General features: G+C 36.6%; 1 protein-coding gene across 1 annotated transcript in view; it reads right to left on the reverse strand.

Moving 5' to 3' along the window:
- LOC150097139 (uncharacterized) overlaps window positions 1-12,778 on the reverse strand; it is a 45,157-nt gene extending 32,379 nt beyond the window's left edge. Inside the window, exon 1 of the mRNA XM_090407321.1 lies at window positions 11,670-12,778. Within this exon, the coding sequence (XP_090263447.1) occupies window positions 11,670-12,672 (1,003 nt within the window). The 5' untranslated portion in view covers window positions 12,673-12,778. The remainder of the gene's footprint in view (window positions 1-11,669) is intronic.
- Between the last annotated feature and the right edge of the window lie 9,267 nt (window positions 12,779-22,045).

The raw sequence follows: 22,045 nt of genomic DNA on the forward strand, positions 1-22,045 counted from the left end.
CTTTATTATTCTATTGGTAATGCCGTCAGGGCCGGGGGCCTTTTTATTCTTCAGATGGGAAATGATATTTATTATTTCTGTTGGAGATGTGGGGATGATGGTTTCTGAATCATCCTTAAGCTGACTTAGTGCATTTCTAACTTTACGATGGACTTTGTAAATAAGATTGATATTTAAGTTTGCATAAGATGGGCTGCATTGATTTTCCAGATTGTCAATTAGGGCTTCTGCTTTTTCTTCATCTGTGTGTGCAACTCCAAGATTGGTCTTTAAAGGGGGAAGTGGTTGTCTTTTGGTACGAAGAGATTTTACAAACTTCCACATGGAGTTATCTTCTGGGTTGATTTCTTTCAGTTTGGTTTCCCATTTGGAGTTTCTGTGGACCTGGAGGGCTTCTCGAACCTGTCTGTTCAAAGTGTTTAAGGTTGCTTTGTCCTGCGGGGCTCTGGTGTTGTGATATCGCTTTCTGGCCTTGTTTTTGGCTCTAATCAGGTCCATTATCTCTTCTGGGATCTTGGAAGCGTGGAAGACAGTGGTTTGAGTGACTGATGCTATTGCTGTGTTGATTTGCCTAGTTAAGTTGTTTACAGCTTGATCTATTTCTTCTTTTTTACGAATGACAGGGGGAGGACCGATGTGGATTGGAAGAACCTTAGAGAGCTTGTCCCATGGTATGAAAGAATGATGGGGAGAGAGTTGGTCTTGAAGTCCTAACCTGAGTAGGATGGGATTATGATCTGAGTTAAGCTCTTCTACTGTCTCCAGCTGGTATTGATATTTGATGTTTCTGAGGATAACTATGTCTAATACATCAGAACTTCCTGATGGGCTGTAGTGAGTGGGGTCAGTGGGTCCAGCTACTATTGATGAGTTGAGTAATGTGTAGTTGTATAAGGTACGTCCTTTGGTGTTGATTGACGAACTGAACCAAGCCGTATGTTTAGAGTTAAGGTCTCCAGCTATGATTATGGAATCTGTGGAGCCGAGGATGGAGTCTAAGTCTGCTGTCAATAGTGGAATACTGGGAGGATTGTACGCTGCGTAGATTTTGAGTTTGCCAGCGTTATTTGTGTGCACCTCCACACCCGTCACCTCAAGGTTTAGAGTTTGGGGGTTGGTCAGCGAGTTGTGGCTTAAATAATTTTTGATAAAGATAGCTGTTCCACCTCCACTAGAGTTAAGTCTGTCTGTCCTGTATAAAATATAACCTCTTAGTTTTGGATTGTTTGATGGTCTGAGGTGGGATTCACTGATCAGGATTATGTCTGGATTGTATCTTTTTGCAAATTCTTGCAGCTCGAGAATTTTGTTTGTTAAGCCATTGGCATTCCATGCTGTTATCATGAGAGAATTTGGTTTAAATTTTTTAAACATTATAGAGAGCTGTTAGTATGGATTGGGTTTCTAGGTAGAATCTTTTTCTGGAGGATGGTGAGGTGCTTGCTTTGCTGAATTCATGCAGCATTGTTGCAAGTGACGAGGTTAAAGCTGAAGTGAGATTAGAGCTTGTTCGCTCTTGTGATGAAGAAGTCTGGGTTCTTACCGCTTCTGCATATGATTTGGACATGGTTGATGGTCTAGTGCCTTCCTGTGATGTTGAATGTGAGGTAATATGTTCTGGAGGGCGGACTTCTTGGATGTGCATTGTGTCATTTCTTGGAGGAGCGTGGTTACTTCTTAATGATCCACGGTTTTTTGGATGGAAAAGGCAACCCTTGTAATTAGAGGGGTGTGGTCCTCTACAGTTGGCACAACAGGCAGGTGTTGACCTGGGTTTGGTGCAGGAGTTGGTTTGATGACCCTCACCGCATTTTAGGCATCTATATGCAGCTCTGCACAGTTTTTGGGCATGCCCGAACCTCTGGCATCTGTGGCACTGCCCTGCCGATGCCTTCTTCCTTAGAGGTTCGGTTGTGATTTTAAGCTTACAGATGTCCGTTAATTCATAGATGCTTTTTTGTGTATTAGAGATTTCGACCAACACCAGTGGCATTGGTGTTTTATCTGATCTCAACATTCTAGTGACTTTGGTTGGAGTCAGTCCTTGATTGATGAGGTCAGCTGTAATCTCATCAGTTGAGATGCCTTCAGCCACTCCTCTTAGAACTACCTTTAAGTTCTTCTCGCTTGCTAGCGCAAAGGTGTGGAAGGGCAGTTTGGAGTTGTCAAACAATTTGGTCATCAAGCGATAATCGGTGACAGTGGTAGGGTGGATCTTTACACCCTCTTCCGTATTTCTTGCCCAGGAAAAATTGATATTATGATCTCCTAGGGATCTTGAGACTGAGGTCCATTTGTTTTTGTCTCGAAGGATAACTGGAGGGACCTTTTCTTTTCTGTCTTGGGAGATCTGATTTTGTTGAGTTGATACATTATCTTCCAGTTCACCTCCCGATGTTCTTCGTCTTTTATTAGATTGTTCCTCATGAGAACAATCGAGCTGTCGGGGAGACTTTGTAGGTAGAACAGGTGTAATGTCCTCTTCTATGTCTAAATCATCATCTTCAGTGTCATTTACTTGAGTAAAGAGATTCAAGCAGCCAGGGTAGTCTGTATCAAATTTCTTAAGGATGAATTTGAGAATGTCAAGTGACATATCTTTGTTTAGCTGTTGAATGGCGTCCTTGATATCGTTTACATTCTCCATTCTTGTGTACGAAATATTAAGATATATTTCGGAAAGGTATGATGGCGTATAGAACGGGCTAGGGCCAGAAAATTGTATCAAAAGTTAAATTCTTACCTTTTATTCTGTAAACAAAGCAGATTCACAATATCTAAAACTCACTAATCACCACTGATATCAAAAAACATTCTTCACAACAACAACCGTCATGCGAGACTACTATGCGAGACGCCATCTTTTTTCTACTCCTAAATGTAACGAATAGCAATTAAAGTAAATAAATACATATTTATCTGCGCACTTTAAAGGTGATTTTCACCCAAATTTGGGGTGATAGTGGTCACTTTATGACAGGGAATACGACAGATCCACAAATTTTGAAGAAAAAAAGATTATATCACTCAAGTTATTTGAATAAATTATGAATTAGCATTTCGCACAGAACGGAAACGGTCGTATGACCACAATGGATGGCCAATCTGAGGCCATTTCGTCACGTGCAAGTGATGGAAACCGTTACACGCCACTGGCATACTTTAGCTCAGTGACGTCACAAACATATTAAGGGCTTCTGAGACTTTTACACATTACTGTAGGTTCTACAGCCTTTTTGAGCCGCAGACTATTTTTTCTTAATTGAATGTAGGTTGTATAAATATAAATATGTATTCATTTAGTTTATTTTGTAGCAGAGTATCAATACTAAACGTGAAGTATCAGGGCCCTTCACAAACCTTGTTCACTCGAATCATTATTTCGGATATTGGATACTCAATAGCACGTTTTCACTGTGAAGAGACGTAAATATCAAATACGAAACAACTAGTGGTACCAACAGACAATTAAAATCCAGGAAATGACGTGAATAGTCAAAAAATTTGTTCTCGAGGGAGCCTGAAAGAGGGTCAGTTATGATTCATTTTCACACGGGTTTAGGGAACAATTAGTACGGTAGAATTTTGGAGAGGGGAGTTTCAAAAGGTCTCCCACTGCCTCCTCGGCCGCGCTTCTGCCAATGGATATTGTTTCAGAGAAAGCTCAGCCTGATATCAATAAACACGTCCAGTGGATCGAAAGTTGAAAGGAAAACAACTGTCGTGACCGTTTTAAAGATAAGAGGGAGGCCAAGTCACACAAAACCGTTAATGGCAATGAATGCCGATGAAGAAATAACAACTGGGGGGTCTCCTTAGGGGTCAATGGGAAACCGCTTACAATAGAAGTAAATCCGGTGACATGGTTTTCGAATCCCTGCGTGGATATCGCGTTCTTGTACAATAACTGTAGGCACACTGCACCACGTGCAGTCAGATAATCCTGCAGTGTGCGATAGAACCCCGATAGGAAGACAAACCGAGTCGAAGCTATAATAGAGCTTTCTCCTTTTCCTCCTTGGACCCGATCCTTTTTCTTCACAGAAGTAAACATTCTGGAGTTTGTGTCATTCGTGATGGGGGATCAGCGTAAGGGGACGGTGGTAGAGGGGTGGGGTTCAACTGTCTGTGGGAGAGTTGTTCTGCGCTGCCCGAGGACACAAAGAACAAACGACCGCGATAATTCCGCTTCATTCACTAACCTGCGTGCCGAAGGTCAAGGGTCGAACTGCGGTATTTGAGACGTCCCTCTCGCTCCGAGACAGAGATTAATCTTACGGGTCGAGATGGAGCCTTACGGCCCGGTGAAAAGCGCGAACATTCCTTCCTTATAGCCCCGACTTTATCCCCCAGCCCACGACGAGGATGAAGCCTGGGAAAAGTGGTCGCATTCCAGACCGCTACCTCTCCGTCTGATGACTACCTTGCGTTCCTCTAGGGCACTAAGGGGAAGGCGGAGGAAAAACTGTGGCTGTCTTTCACACGCTATGTGTTTCCTGCCGAATATCAGAGGTTAAAACAAAATCATGACCCCCGCGACCCTTTCCACCGGACGTCCTATAACATTTCATATTTTTTTAAGTGAAATGATATATTTGAAATCTCGAGTTACCTATTCTCACACTTCAGTGAGTTTAAATACTACGGCTACTACTACTAATAATAATATTAAACCGTGTGTTGATTCTTTAAGTAATATGTTCGACAATACCAAGTAGCCTTGCGATTTATTTAAATTTTTAGAATAAAGAAGAAACTACAAACTTCGCTATAAATAAGAAGTAAAAATTCTGAAATGCTTATTTTAAACATTGTTTATTATACAGTGTTGCTCTTTGGACAAGCCTAAATCAATAAAACGAGAAGTCACCAAAATCATTCCTTTGGAAATGATTATAGTGACGTTAAGTAGAATTAATGAAATTATATGAACTACTTTATGATGCAAAGTATTCAAGCCTCAATTACTTTAAGTTAATTTAGTAATTCATGTTATCCTTAAGAAACAACAAAAATATAGTTATGTATTGAATTCTGAAATGCAGTTATAATATTCTCTTGTGATTAATGAAACAGTCAAATAATAATAAAAAAACTTGTTTATTATTATTCATTGCGAGTGTCGTTATTGCGACACATATCTCTGCAATACAACAAAGGGAAAAAGTAATAGGGGGAAAAAATCGTAGATTATTTTCTTTATTATGTAGTCTGAAACGATTTATAATTTCATTTTTAACTAATGTCAGCATACTTTTAAAAAATATCAGAGACAACAGCAAAGAAACGGTAAATATCCTCGTATATCATATTATAAGTAACTCGCTTTAGCAGACGATCTAGCGTTTTAATTATTTGTGGATTAAACTCACCAGATGTATGCAAGTCGTAAACAAGAAAAAAAATATTTTTATTTATTTCCTATATTTCATTAAATACAACAAAGATTTGAAAGCATTAAAAAATCGTTGATTATTTTCCTTACTATATAGTCTAAAACGATTTATAATTTAATTTTTTGCTAATGTCAGCATACTTTTAAAAAATATCAGAGACAACAGCAAAGAAACGGTAAATATCCTCGTATATCGTATTATAAGTAACTCGCTTTAGCAGACGATCTAGCGTTTTAATTATTTGTGGATTAAACTCACCAGATGTATGCAAGTCGTAAACAAGAAAAAAATATTTTTATTTATTTCCTATATTTCATTAAATACAACAAAGATTTGAAAGCATTAAAAAAATCGTTGATTATTTTCCTTACTATATAGTCTAAAACGATTTATAATTTGATTTTTTACTAATGTCAGCATACTTTTTAAAAATATCAGAGACAACAGCAAAGAAACGGTAAATATCCTCGTATATCGTATTATAAGTAACTCGCTTTAGCAGACGATCTAGCGTTTTAATTATTTGTGGATTAAACTCAACCAGATGTATGCAAGTTGTAAACAAGAAAAAAATATTAATTTTATTTATTTCCTATATTTCATTAAAACATTTGTGTTCTTCATAAACTCTAAGTACAGATTGTTAATGAAATATCTGCAAGCATCTTACCCCGCTTACATTCCTTTTGTTTCTTGGTTATTTGTGGAGCATCAAATACTAAAATTTGAGTTTTAAGCTATCTTTTAAAAATTTATTATTCTAATTACAGCCATGTTTGTTGCCTGTTGCACAAACCTCTTAATAAGAGAATTTCCGCAAATCTTGTGTAGTCATCTGGTTGCACTCCGCTGCTAAAGTGGTACATCTCTTTCCACTACATAGCCTTTCGCGGGTCGATAATACATACAAGCTACGGCACCATCCTAACTTAGACCTAATCCTTGAACGCCAGGCTACACCATGGTGATAGCGAATGGGACGTTATCAAAAGATGAAGGGGGTGGGGAGGCAGAAGATATTTTACAGATTTTACAAGAAACGCACCTTTCTTTACCATTAATGTCAATATTCAACTGCATGTTTTCTTTTTGCAAGTATGAATTTCGAAATAAGCTTGATGCGTCTTAGAAGGTGATGAAAAGAATTTCTGGGTGAATCCATTTAAACGAATCCTTCTGAATAGTTCACGAAATAGGTCGGCGATAACCATTAAGGGATGGAAATGATGTTGTAATCTTCCTTCAAGTATTCAATATCGCAGTGCTATGCAAAAATAATCAATAATATCCACTATGCAAGAATGCACGCATTAGACTCGCCCCTGGATACCGGATAATCTGAATTATGGATGAAAAGGTAATCAATTAATATGGTTGCGCCAGGCTAATTTATTTACTTATTTGCTAAGAACTCGAAGAAGGTTCGTTAACATACAAATGCTTTTGAAAAGCAAAAAAATTTCATCGCAGAAAAGACAACAGTGAAGTTACTGATATTTAAGTTTAAAATATTTTGAATTTAAATATTAAGGTCATACGCGGTAGATAATTATCAAATAACTGCTTTTTATTGCAGATGGATTTTTACTATTGATGAAAATAATCATAAAAGAGTTGTTATGGTGATCTTACATGCAAAATGTTGCCTTTCCAAACAATATAACATCAACGGGACAAATTCTGGTTTCAAGGCAGCTCAAAAAGTTGACTGCTGATGTTCGGCCTATAATTTAATCAACAAGAAACGATCGAATAAGGCATAACAGGACTATAATTCGGTGATAAAAATGTGTTTCCATTTAGGCACAGAATTAATTCTTATAATGAATAAAAATATAACTGCGAAGCACAAGACGATTGGGGTCATCTCAGGCCAACCCATCAAAACAATAAAAGTATGAAGAGTAAATTTCATATACATAGATTAGTTGAAGGTTTTGGTGATATCGTTCATACACAAAAGTGCAAAGAAATATTACCATGTGATATATCAACCTACAACAACGCACTCAAGATCACCTTTGACTTTGAATCGTTATATTTTAATTATATTAAATTCCTGAAATCTTTCAAAACTCTTCTCTGTATTTGTAATTTTTGTAAATTTAAAATGGGTGGAGTAATGTTTGAAAAGTTCAAGAAACCGGAAAAAAATCACAAAACGAAGGAAGTAATAATAATAATAAAAAAAAAAACTTCCTGTTCCTCGACCACTCTGTCACTTTTTTTTTTTTTTTTACCATTAAGGTATGATACTGTTTTCTGCACGACATATTAGTGGGTATTAACCTATGTGAAACTCCCCCCGCTCCCTCTCTTGTTCTTTTATGTTTCCGTATGGTCTTTCATTGCCAGAAACCTCAACTTATGCGTGAACATTTTTAAACAGCCTATTGGTTGTGCAAGACAGTTTCATTCTGAGGAATGAAAATATAATCTCATTTCTAAGGAGAGTTTTGCTGTCTAGCACAGAAAAAAAGTAAAAGACTGCCGCCCTTTACTGTTAGAAGAGGACAAGAACCTTTGAATCATGCGGGACGGATAATATCAGTTACCACGAGTTCCTTTGAGACGAATAAAAACAAATAAATAATAGAGCCGAGTAATGAAGACAACTGTGATATCCACATACCTCGTATAATATTACAAATATAGTTCCACGCATAATGCTAATCACTGTGAATAGTTAAAGAAGTCAATGTTTTTGCTTCGTCTAGAATTACAAAATTCTTCGTTGTTTATTTTAAATAAATGTGCTTGCAATGAGGATAGCTGACTCTGGGTAACTGATTTGCAAATGAAATAACAAAGACATTTCTCAAATTGAAGTGATCACTAGAATTGTCAAATTCTCTGGTTCTCGGGACATGGGTGTGTTGCTTTTAATCGGAAACAGTTAAAGGAAAATTACCCACCCCCTAACATTTACTGTAATGTTTGGTGGATTTGACCTTTCAGGAATTGGCAAATTTAATTAAATATAATAGAAATACTCCCCCACCATCATGGTGAACAGATGGATGTCCTCTAGATATTTCTGTCAACAACAAGTCTACAGATCTACAACAGAAAAAAAATTACTGGGGGAATTACCATAGATATATATATATTTTTTTGAGTTGTAATAAGAATTCCTCGATGGCGTTTGCTTTTTATAATGAATATTTGATAAATATCTTCTCAAGCAGTCCATCGACCAGTTAAGAATTTTGATGACTTAATTAATAACAGCAAATATGCGTTTTTAATGCTATGGGTGTGAAAAGAAAGATAATTTGGTTTTGGATAGGAGGAAGAGGAAACAAATGTGCTGTCCAGCACCTTTAGACATGTTTTGCTTCTCGGTACACAGCATTTATTTGCGAAACTAGAATTCGGCGTGTAATCGATAGCACATATCAACTTTTATTATCTAGGCACATCAATGCGAGCGGATTGCTACAAAACTCAATAATAAAGTATGAATAAAGGCCACGTTATTTCTCCAATATTAATTTCCATCTCGAAAGGTTGTTGATGAGGACTTTAATCGAAATGTCTTGTTATATTTCTATTTCTTTCGATAATAAGAATGTGCCTAAAGTTTATTACTTTATAAGTTTTTGCAATAATATCCAATTAAATACGTCACCTGGCTTTATTTCTATCAGCAGATCTTGTTATGAGAATGTTCAGCTACAAGATGAATGGGGAGATTTAGTACAGGAAGCGTTCCAGTTTGCGTACTCAGTATTAAAGAAAAGAATTCGTTATTAACCCTCAGGTGACGAATGGTTTTGCGTGTGCAGCACTCTCACGATCTTGGCCTTCGAGTTGCTCTGTGAACCTTGCTGCACAATCCTTACGCATTTTGCTATTCGGTAATACCCACCTAGAATCTTTTCAGAGGTCTTAAAAATTATTATGCGCCTTTGAATTACAACAGAAAACCAATTGGGAGAAGTGGACAAATATTACGCCAACTAAGCATTACGTGCATAGCGAATAAATAAACACTACTTCGTATATCGTATTATTAATGCCAGCTTTAGATGAGCATTGCATGCCACACACGGCTAAATTACCCATCCACTGCAATTAATTTTCTCTTGTATAATTTAATGAATCTTAATTAAGATCTGTTGTATGTACTTTATCGTAGTGTTGAGTGTCCGAAAGGGTACTAAAAATGGCTAACGATGTTATTTCTTTTTTAAAGTACTATTCCATGGACAAAATTAGTTTAAAAATTTCGATACTTTTAAATCATACAGTTAACAGCACTTTTATTTTATTTTATTTTATTTTTTTCGTGGAAAAGATTGTTTAGTGTTATTTATTAATGGCTATTTTTAAGTTGCCTACTGCTCCCTCTTGTGTGCGGGAATAATATAAGTTAAGATTTTAGATAAATGTATAAAATGCAAATTTATCTGATACGAACATTTTAGATAAAATCGATATTTTATCTAAAATGGTATCTTGATATATTATTGTATAAAATATATTTTATTAAATGCAGTATTAGAAATCATCATCTCCATATGTCACACATGAAAACGAATGATATAATACTGACGAAATTAATATATATTAATACGACATAATAGGTACGAAAACTAGTTTCGTATTACAAAATATTGTTACTACGCTTGTTTGTAGTATGTACATCCCAGTTAAATTTTATTAAATCAAATATGTTAGCAATCAGCTGATAATATTAAATTATTTTCAAATGATTATGTAATTTGAATTATGTATTCAAATAACCTTCGTGATGATGTAATATTCAAAACATGGCGCAAACGTTTTCTTCTGCTGAACTGACATCGTTCGTCAAGTAAATTTATTTACTTTCAGCAAACGTTTCATGTGATTAGCTTTGGTAAACTTAAAATTTATTATTATTATTATATGGATTTAATACAAATGAAAATGTATCAATATTAATTTAATAGAAAATATTCACTAAAAACGATGTGCATTGTATGTTATGTGTACAATGGACCTCTTGAAGGTCACGGATTAATATGAAGTCAGTTGATGTTTTTAAGAACTGCTTAAATGATTCAAAGTATCACTGAGTAAGTGCTTTATATTTTAAGTTGCCTCATAAATACCTTGTTTCGTTTAATGTAGGAATTTTCCTTAGAGAGGGGAGGGGGGGGGCATTGCTTCTTGGGAAGCTCGTAACGACAGATGGTATCATATGTAAAGCTAAAATTATAGTTGTCCTACTTTATCATTACAAAATGCATTTATAGTTAACTACCATGCAATTTGCAGTAAATTTTCCGTAGTAGCAATCCAATTCGAGTTTTTTTAAAAAAAGCATAAACTCAAATTTACTCCATACCCTGCAAAGCAGTTTGGAGTTGCCTGAGAGCGAGAGAGATTATTATGATGATGTACAATTATATTTTTCGATATATGTTTTTATGCATTTTTAGCATAAGTTTAAGAGAATAAAAACAGTCAATGCATAAGTAGCTCTACTCATTTTATGACAGTTGTTATTATTATTATTCGCATTAGTAGTAGCAGTACATAAATAATTAATTACTTTTGCTATTACTAGAAATGGAAAATGGATAAACAGGCTTCTACTCTAAGCAGTACCTGGCATGCGAAAATAAAGCTAATTGGCCAGGTGGCTGACTTTTTTTCTTTTTTTTTTTTTGTTAAAAAAAAAAAAAAGAAATGTTTTAATTTGTCATTTTATTCCGAGATTTATTTGCTGACAATTCTCATTTCCACAACGCATATTAATTTAATGTATTAAATTTAAATATAAAATATATATCGAATTTTCATGACAGAATAATCCGAAATTATGTAAGTCATGTGATATCAAACAAAAACAGCTTCTAATCAGAGAAATATTATATAAAACAAATTTCTTAATATATTAATAAATACTGATAGTTCAAAATAAATAAATGCAACGATATGTTACCACATATAAAATCAAATACCTTCACTGGAGCATCTTATAATTATGAATCAAGGGATATTAGAATTAATAGATATTTGTACTCAAAATGTCCATTTAAATTTTATTATACTGTATTCTCTAATATCTAAATTAAATAAGAAGTAAGCAAGTGAAAAGATTCTCGTTTTCAGTTGAAAAAATTTTACAATATTTTAGGTGACAGCTAACTACAATGAAATTTCATTTCCACAAGATTAAAATTTGAAAAATCTTCAATAAATATAAGAATTATGAAACTTGTACTGGCCTACTTCTAAGGTAAATTTATGAGAGCATATAAATTCACCAAGAATACTCACCGATCATTAGCAATGACACCGTAAGTAAGTCCGAACCCGTTATCTGCAGTACCCCTAAAACGGCTCCTACAGCAGCAGATCCTAGTCCGAGACCTGCAAGAGTTGCCACTAGTCCTCTGATGCCAATATTCGGGGGTGTCATCATCCAACAGCATTGTTTACTCGATCTTCTCGGACTTCGGGAAGACGGTCTTCGATTCAGATGAGGGCAAAGACCAGGAAAAACTGGTCTGTTGGGAACTGAATTGTACGGAGGAGGAATGTGCGAGTGGAGGATGTCTGGAAGACCCTGAGTCCGAGTTACACTTGTAGAAGTCTCCGGCCGACATACTGGATTCAAAGATCTTCTTTCTTCGACGTTTTCTCGCGTGGTCCTTCTGGGAGTTATGCACACGTCACCAGCATTTCCTAACCTTTCCAACCTTCTCACGTTTTCATGCTGAAAACCAGATGCTCCCACCTGAACTTTTTCTCCGCCACGTTTATCCAGACCGCTGTGCACGGAGGCTAAAGACACACCAGGAGGATAATTTCGACATACGTGCCTGTTGATTCTGATATTTTCCAATCGTTGGCTCATAGGTTCAACCACCGGTGGAGGAGGATGACTTTCTCTCATCCTTGCCGCCCCTCTGTTTCTCGATATCTCTGTTTCCGTCCATGTCACAACGGGGGGATGCAAAACGGCGCTACTTCGTTGCAGTCCTCTCTCGGCAGCTGTGTGATGTACTGCCATGTCTGGATGGCGAAATGGCGCGTGAGGATGATGATGTGCAACCGATGGAAATGACTCTCTTTTTACCGCAGCACTCTGATCTCTGTTGCTTAGCGACAACCTCTCCCTGATGGTCTCCATACGAGGTTGGGATGTAACCGAGAAGATAGCACTGCTCTCGGCGCCTTTGACTCCCGTCACAGCACGTCCAAGCATGTCCGAGCACCTTTCCCTAAGGATATACTGAAACCTCGTCTGCCTGTCAATCCCCACATCCGTCAGCACCATTGCCGCTAAAAGCCGGCAACCTCTAGATCAACGGAAACAGTTCAAGCGTACAGCACCCTCCCAGAGATGGGGGCTGGCCAACGTATGAATGGACAACTGACACACTGACCGCCACATCCAGTGGAGGCCAGTCTCGTCTGGCTTCTCCTCCGATCGGAAAGCGTCCTTGTCGATGATTGGATGTTAAGCCGGTCGACAGCGCCATCTAGTGCGCAGATTCCCTCCGCAGCGGTTAAGCGGTGTTTTGTACTGCTTCACGTTAAGCAGTGATGATACTTGCTTTCGCCGAGGGATTGATAGGCATATATTCGACAACCGTGACCGTTGAAAGCAGGTTGGGGAGGAAGTCGGAGGGAGGGAGAGCGAACCTTTCACACGGTTATTCATAGTTCTCCGCCTCCTTCCCTCTTGTAGTACATTCCTGAGCAGTCTAATGGAACAATGACAGCAAGGGAATTTCTTACGGGAAATGGTAAAATCCAAAGAACTCAGAGCTGAATAGTTCAAAAGATCTATTATAAAATCGCCTTGAGTATTTCGAAAGATACGTTAAAATATTTTATTCTTGTCCTCTTTCGCAATGACTCTAAGGAAGGCAAACATTACACCGAAGAGAGTTTTATATTTCGTATTTTGACGCAAAAAAAAAAAAAAAGAGACAAAGCGACTACTGCGCACTTCACAATATTATTCCTATCCCGAAAGTCAGAGGACTAAAACCTGTAGGGAGATTTAATAGTGACATAACTTTCAGTCGAATACTTATAACTGCGGAAAACATTTTGCAAACAGTATTAATTATCTTGAAGTACACGGGGATTCTAACTTAAAGTAGAACCCCAGATTCAATTTTTAAAAATAAACACAGAATAAAATTAAGAAAACTGAAATCATGAACATCAGCATTTCCCTTCCCTCCCCCATCTTTTGGCTTAGACGGAGAATCTAGGCTTCCTGTGTGTAGGCACCTTCTTATTCATAGATACTTTTAAAATAGTATGCAAAATAAATGCCAAGTAAATGGGAAATAGAAAGCTTAAACTGTGACGCTGAGACAGAGTGAGGTGAAGCAAAAATTTGAGTCCCAAATGAAAGTTCAGACAGAGCCTGCGTAGGGTAGTCGGTTTCGACGAAGCCTTTTGATTTGGAACACCTGCGTACGAATCCTGTCTGGGACGAGAACCTACGACTGTTCTGTTAAGTGTGGAAGAGTTTTTGCCTCCCGGAAACTCGGGTTTTTCAGTCCGCAAACCAGACTAGGAGAAGACGTATTTAAGGCCTACGAAAGCTAAGAATACTCGGTGGGTTGTGATGAGAAGACTTCTCATAAAGAACATAAGTACTGTATTTGCTCGTTCTGGCTTCATTTCCATCTTGCAGTTATTCTTTCTCTCTCTCTCTCTCTCTCTCTCTCTCTCTCTCTTGTCCCTTCGATCTATTCAATGTCCTCTTAACTGTTCTGCAGATTTGCTGAAATTCATTTTTTCATCTTTATTTTCTTTATCCTTTTAGATTTGTTATTATGAAACCTAAATAAATAAATTGAGTCACTTGTTATTTTTTTATCTCCACTATCCTATTTTTGCTATAAAATGCCATAATTTTTGTTTTCCTCTGTGAAATCTTTAGATTGTAATGTTGTTTAATTTTATTTAATTCACAGACTGATTTTTCGAAGATCGTGTTCGTCGTCTGCATATAACAGCAATATATTGACAAGAGTTTTTGTTACCTTGTTCAAACATATTTTGTTTTTGTTTGTTTTTGTCTATATTTTTATAATTTGAGAGACCACATCTTACACATTGATTAATTTTCTATCTATTCTGCTAATTTATTAACTAATTGTTGTAACCTTAGTATACTTTGCACTAATTAAGCTTATAAATATCGTGCCTGTTTTTTAATTGTAAATAGCCTACTGGAACAGCGAAGTCCCATTGAAATGCAAGCTTTTGATCGAAGTTATGCAGCCAAGACAGTAGAATACAAGCAATGCAAATGAAAGTTTTGAGGATAATCCCAGGAAAGGTACGATGTGAAATATGGATATTAGGACTACCGAGGTTGGAATATGTATGTTGAAGAAATGGTTGTAAATTCCATCTTGAAGAAGTCATTTGGATACGAATTTAAAAAAAAAAAAAAAGAAATGTATTAAAAAGCTTACCAATAATAATTTATATGAAATGAAGATTGAGGGGGGGGGGGAATTGAGACGGAATAGTGCTCATGAAGAGAATGTGGAAAGATAGAAATAGTCTGGTAAGAGTCCAGCCGTCTTACCTGACAAAATTTCCTTTGGAGCAGTTGTCGCTGATGAAGCTGTAACACGTCAGAAAGATTAGCTTAGAGAAGATCATAATACGGGTGTACGTTTTATGAGTTCAGTCATCTCATACGGTATGCATAAAGTTGTTTGTTTTGGCACCGCGTAAAACTGTAAAAGTAATTGGATTTCATATATATATATATGTGTGTGTGTGTGTGTGTGTGTGTGTGTGTGTGTGTGTGTGTGTGTGTTAAAGATACCAAGTTATTTAAAATATAAACCTGGTTTTAAATAACTTTAACATATATTATACCCAAGATAAAAAACTTTCTACATATATATATATATATATGTGTGTGTGTGCGTGTGCGTGTGTGTATATATGTTAAACATACCAACTATTTTAAATATAAACCTGGTTTTAATCCATTTCCCAAGTAAGCAAACAGACAACAGACAAGTCAAGTTTGCGCCTGCAAGTAGTGCAAGTCTTAGGCAACTCGTGGTAAAGGTGGAATAAGCTCTTATCACTATTCTTGGTATTTACCCTTAATGCAAGGCACATCTCCTAGCGGAGATGTATGATGCTATGCATTAAAGGCAAGGGGCCACTACCCAGACCAGTTTCGACCTTTATTGAGGTCTCATCAGTGGGAGATAGGCTTAGAAATACCAAGGTTTAAAAGGTTAAAATTTTTATAAGCTCTGTATTACTTAAACCTTGGTATTTCTAAGCCTGGCTCCCATTGATGAGACCTCAATAAAGGTCGAAGCCGGTCTGGGTAGTGGCCTTTAATGCATATCATCATATATCTCCACAAGGAGATGTACCTTGCATTAAGGGCAAATACCAAGAATAGTGATCAGAGCTTATTCCACCTTTACTACGAGTTGCCTAAAACTTGCATTACATGCAGGTCACCCAGACTTCCACTACTTGCAGGCGCAAACTTGACTTACTTGTCTGTTTGCTTACTTGGGAAATGGATTAAAACCAGGTTTATATTTAAAATAGCTTGGTATCTTTAACATATATTATACCTAAGGTAAAAAACTTTCTACACACACACACACACACACACACACACACACACACACACACACACACACACACACACACACACACACATATATATATAATTTATTTAATCCTAATTTTTCTTAGTTTATTTTCCTTACTAATAAAGTTCATTTCTATCTTACACTTTTGTCTTATCTACTCCACGAAGTGGGTTAGTTAGTTATTGTTTATTGGTTTATTTCTGTGTTGGACATAGATGTAATATATACCACATCACTGCAGAAGGAGGGACACACACACACACACACATGAAATACGATGACGCATATCGAACTGGAAAGCTTGTGCTAATATGTTATGTTGTCCTTCTTTAGCATTTCGTTAAGGTCTTTTTAGGATATTATTATTATTATTATTATTATTATTATTATTACGGGTAACTCCAAGGATTCCTTAGACTCATCGAAGGAGGCCATAAACATCATGTTAAGAACTATCCACCATAGTTTGCAAGATTTGTGTTTTTGAATGGTAATTTTTAACATATCTGGAACGTAGAAACTTGAGGTACCTTTTCCGTAATGATTATTGTATTTATATGTGATTTAATTAGTCTGAGGTCTTGTGCGAGATGTCGTTCTGGCTGCTCTGTAGTTGGCATTAAAGTAATATTTTATCATAACTGTGTGCAGTTGCATAGGTCTTTGACTGTTTGTATTGTAATTTTTCCGTACAGTGCAAACAAAGCTGGTATCATCTCCTTTATTCTCAATCAGGGGCGGCTCGTGCATAGGCACTACGGAACTGCAGTACCCCCAATTTTTCTCGATATATAAATATATTTATTCATTTATTTATATTTGCTTGTAATGTTTAATTTTATCATCAACAATCCTATACAATTCTCTTATTTTGTATAAAAAATAATAAAAATCCATCTTGTAGGAGGGCGCTAGCAGCACTGTGTTTACCACAGTGTCATATTGCTACGTGCGCAAGTATATGCACGTCATAGTAAGATACGAGCTATTAGCCTAATGCGACATTGTCCGTCGCGGAGTTCCACTGTTGTTTATATGCAGTTTGCCTCAGTAGTAGAGTGTTCATAGTGCTTATCGTGTTTACTACCAGTGCCGTAGCGATTACATTTTGCGCCCGTGGCGGGGGCCGCGAAAGAGACCCCCACCACGGGCGCAAAACGTAAAAATGTAAAATATAAAAATAAATAAATAGTTATAAAAGGCTGCTATTTTAACATATTGCATTTAGTAAAATTTAACTTGTTACATTTAAATTTTTCAAAATTGTTGTCATTTTTGGGTTAGGGAGGCGCAAGTCATCTCACACTTGCCACAGGCGCTTCATACCCTCGTTACTGTACTGTTTACTCCGTCTTTTTAAATATTTGGACATTACAATTAAAGACATGACATTTGTTATAGTTTTTATTTTAGAACATTATTGAGGTTATTGACAATTATGACCTCAGAATTTTTAATTAATTTTCAATTATACTAAACTGTATAATTTTATCTATAATAAACAATATTTTTTCATGCTTAATTTTTCTTTTTACATTTTTACCATAATTTTGATATTTTATCCATACATGTATATACACTGTACTTACAGTGTGTATGTATATTTCGAAAGTTGCAGCATCATCACGATTTCAAGGCACGAGCCACCACTGTTCTCAATATATCAATCAGCGTTACCATTTTATTGCGTAATGATATTAATCTATTTAGTTTATAGTCTGCACTTATACTTAAGTTGTTATCGCGTACTTGAATATGTTTAGGCATAGTTTTCCTGTGTGTTAGTGTTTCTATGTATATAGGAACTAAGTTTTTAAGTCTGTAGAATCTGCTTGCTATTGCCCGTAGCAGATTTTCTAGTTAAGATAAATTCGAAGGTACTATATTGTTTCAATGTGAGTGATGATTTTAGCGTTGTAGTATGTTTTCTGTATTTGGGAGGGCGGATGTAGAATTGTTTTATGTACTTATTGTGAAAATATATATATATATATATATATATATATATATATATATATATATATATATATATATATATATATATATATATATGTATATATGTTAAGGATACCAAACTAATTTAAACCTGGTTTTAATCTATTTCCCAAGTAAGCACAGACAACAGACAAGTAAGTCAAGTTTGCGCCTGCAAGTAGTGCAAGTCTGGGTGACCCGCACGTAGTGCAAGTTTTAGGCAACTCGTGGTAAAGGTGGAATAAGCTCTGATCACTATTCTTAATATTTACCCTTAATCCAAAGCACATCTCCTTGAGGAGATGTATGATGCTATGCATTAATGGCAAGGGGCCAGTACCCAGACCTTTTTTTTTCGACCTTTATTGAGGCCTCATCAAACTTTGGTATTTCTAAGCCTAGCTCCCACTGATGAGACCTCAATAAAGGTCGAAACCGGCCTGTCTATCAATGGTTGATCCGATATGTGTATTTTATTTGCAGCTTTTAGTTTAATTTCTAAACTACGTATTAATAATAATGAAAACACAAAAAATTAACAAAATGTATGTGGAGTTTGGCTTCTCTTCCCCCCCCCCCCCCAGGTTTACAGATTGGGGCTAAATGGCCTCGCCTACCACTTTGGGGAATAAAAGCCTTTTATTTTCGGAAGAACCGGATTGAGCTTTGCCCCACTCTCCCAGATGACTTTGCACTGCATCTTTCACTATCTTTCGAACTTCTCATTAAAATGGAGTTTGAACCAAATTAAAATGTTCATCTTGAACAATTCAAAAGGAACTTGATTTTTTCTAACCGCATGAATTAATAATCCTGAATAGAATTTTTTTTGTTTTCCTTAATCCAAATAACTATCCGGATTGGAATAATTACTTCTTCCTCTGAAGATATATTTCCAGCTCGGAGCAAAAATTCACTCCCAGAAAATAATATAATGCTCTCTCTCTCTCTCACACACACACACACACACACACACACACATACATACATACACAGTTATTTATTTATTTTTATTTATTGACTATTCAGGATTAATTTAAGAATTATGATAATGAAAAAAAATGACACAAAAATAGTATTTATTTATTGTTACTAATTAAATAAGGAAAAATAATATTGATTTAATATGAATATTTAAATTTATTGAAATACAAAATGGAAATGAGAGTTTTATTTATTTATAGAGATATAAGCACTATGTTTTGTTATGGATTTAAAAACATATATATATATATATATATATATTTAAAATGGGTTTTTTTTTTCGAGACGGAGCATTATTTTCTGGGAGTGAAATTTTTTGCTACGAACCGGAACGATTTGCCAGGGAGAAAAAAAAAAAAATTCTCTCCAGAAATCCTCAAAGATCATCCTAGAACCTAAACATCAATTGTTTCAGTCTGAGGATCAAAAAGGATTTGTTCTTTTGTCATCATTCACCGTTAAATAATAATAATAATCATCATGATCTTCCTTTTACCCTCTTTTACCTTGCGGTGTCGAGGGTTTCTTTATTAATCATCGGACCTCAAACCGTTCACAGGATAAGGTGGTTAGACCTACGCCCGGTGTATCCTATGTCCGTAGTGTTGAGTTCTCAAGGCCGGTTTGCCTGATGAAAAACCCCAAGATAAACCGGGGAAAAATCCCTACTGTCCACGCCCAAGACCGGCTAACTTGGCTATGGCTCAGGAAAATCCTTAAGTTCCTCACGTCTCCGACGAGAATCGAACCTGGGACACTCCTTCCCAGGCATATGGTTGTGAAGCGCACAGCTACTAGGCTAAACGTGCGGATTTTTTTTTATTTTTTATTACATATGATACATGCATTATATACATTTGATTACATATGATACACACTTGATTACATATTTTTCTTTAAAAAAAATTCAATCCTTTTTTTTTTAATTAAAATTATGTTAAATATTGTGATTACCTATTTACAACAGGTTTAATACTATTTTTTTTTTTTTTAAATCTTAGATGAGATGTAATTTCGCAGCTTTCATCCTCGAAGCTTATCTGAAGACGACATTAGTTATCATTTATTGGTTTGTTTGCTGTGTTGGGAAATTACGAAATCAAAACTATGTTTAATAGGTTTGATTTTCACTGCAGCCGTTGATTGTGAAATTCGCTCATGGCACGCACGCACGCACGCACGCACGCACACACACGCGCGCGCGCGCGCGCGATAACTTGGAATATCTTTATGTGTTGCTGAACTGGAAGCTTGAACGAATATATTATGTTTCATTAAGTTTGTATTTTGGGTGCATGTTTCTTGTATTATAATAATAATAAAGCCTATCGAAGGCCTGTGTAGCTCCGTGGAAGTGGCGCTTGCGTCCTCTGCGCTTGGCCGCTTGAAGTTAGACCTAGGTTCTAGTCGAGTCGCTGACTGGAGGAACTTTTTCTAAACCTATCTTCGACCGGTTCCCGAGTTAGTCGATCTCTGGCACAGGCAAGCGGGTTTTTCCTCCCGGAAACTCGGGTTTTTCGTCCCGTAAACTCAAGAAAATCGACCGTAGTACCCACATTATTTCAGACAGTGACATATCTTGTTAGGGTTAGGTACCAAGAGATGGCAGCACTTGTTTGCCAGCCTCTTCATCGGTGGCTGCTATAATTAGTGATAGACATGGGCCAGCTATCTCTGATTGGCTACCGGTGGAGATTGAACTGTCCACTCAGTCTCCAAAAGCTTGATAGGGTATAAAAGGCCTCGCCTACTCCCTATTAGGGAATAAAAGGCGTTAGTTGATTTTTTTTTTTTTTTTGATAAAGCCTATCGAAGGTATGCTTCAACAGAGCTCGGCAAATTATGCAAAACCCTACTCCCCAATAAAAAAAAAAGTATTCTTCCAAGCTAGCTTCTTCCCCTTTCCTGCGTTATCTTAAAAAAGATTAGACAGTTTTTTAATCAAATAAAAATATTCTATTTTGTCAGATCTGGCTTGGCAGCTGTCAAAATCTACACGCCACGTGTGGGTGGGCGAGCGTATTTGTCAGTAACTGTCACACCACTCTACATCGGTAAGAGGCGTGGTCTATATTAGGACAACAGCATCAATGACCAATGACATTTGTGATATAGGGTGAAGCAAGATGCTTTTCATATTCCCCACTATCTGTTGGTTACAATGAGGGTAAAATTTGTGAGCAGTTTGCTCGCCCTGAATGGGCATGGAGATTATGCATCGCTATAGGAGGTTAATATAGCTTTTGGTCTTCTATGTTTGAATATGTCCGTTGCCTCGTATGCTGCAGCTTGCTGAACCAAATCGTTGGGGTGTATGGACGTCTTTAGGAAGAGCTTAGATACTAAGGATTGTAGGAAAGAGAATATATAGGGAATATTTGTATCTCTATGAAGTTGATTGTTTCTAACAAACCATGGGGCGTTCAGAATCATTCTTAAGCACTTGTTCTGTACTCGTTGTATTTTGATAATGTTAGTATTAGAGGTGTGGCTCCAGGCTGGAGAGGCATAGGTGATTATAGGACGAATCATCAACTGGTATAGCTGCAATTTGATTCTGTTGCTGAGCTTGCTATTCCTATTAATTAGCGGATAGATCTGAGCTATGGCTTTAGATGCCTTTGTGCACATACACTTGATGTGTTGGTTGAAAGATAGCTTTTTGTCGAGAATTACACCCAGGTATTTTGTTTCTGTCTGCCAGGGAATTTTAGTATTGAATAGTAACACATCTCCTGCAGGAGATATTAGCCTTTTCGAGAAAAGAATGGCTGAGCTTTTTTGGGGTTGACTTGCAATCTCCATTTGGAGAACCAACCCTCCAGCTTTAGAAAGTTTTCTTGAAGCTTTCTGGTAATGAAATGGGGTCGGAGAGATCTGGTTAGTATTGCTGTATCGTCCGCATACAGGGCTAAAATAGAAGACATCGGATTGTGCGAGATGTCCAACGTGTATATAGAAAACAGCAATGGAGCCAGTAAGAATCCCTGCGGCACTCCAGCAAAGATATGGCGCTGGGACGAGGTAGAACCATTGATTTTGACTTACATTGATCTATTCTGAAGATATGAATGGATTAGA

This window comes from Typopeltis vanoorti, chromosome 17 (assembly GCF_054136105.1).
Source record: "Typopeltis vanoorti isolate ZY-2024b chromosome 17, IOZ_Tvanoo_1.0, whole genome shotgun sequence".
Classification (NCBI taxonomy): domain Eukaryota; kingdom Metazoa; phylum Arthropoda; class Arachnida; order Uropygi; family Thelyphonidae; genus Typopeltis; species Typopeltis vanoorti.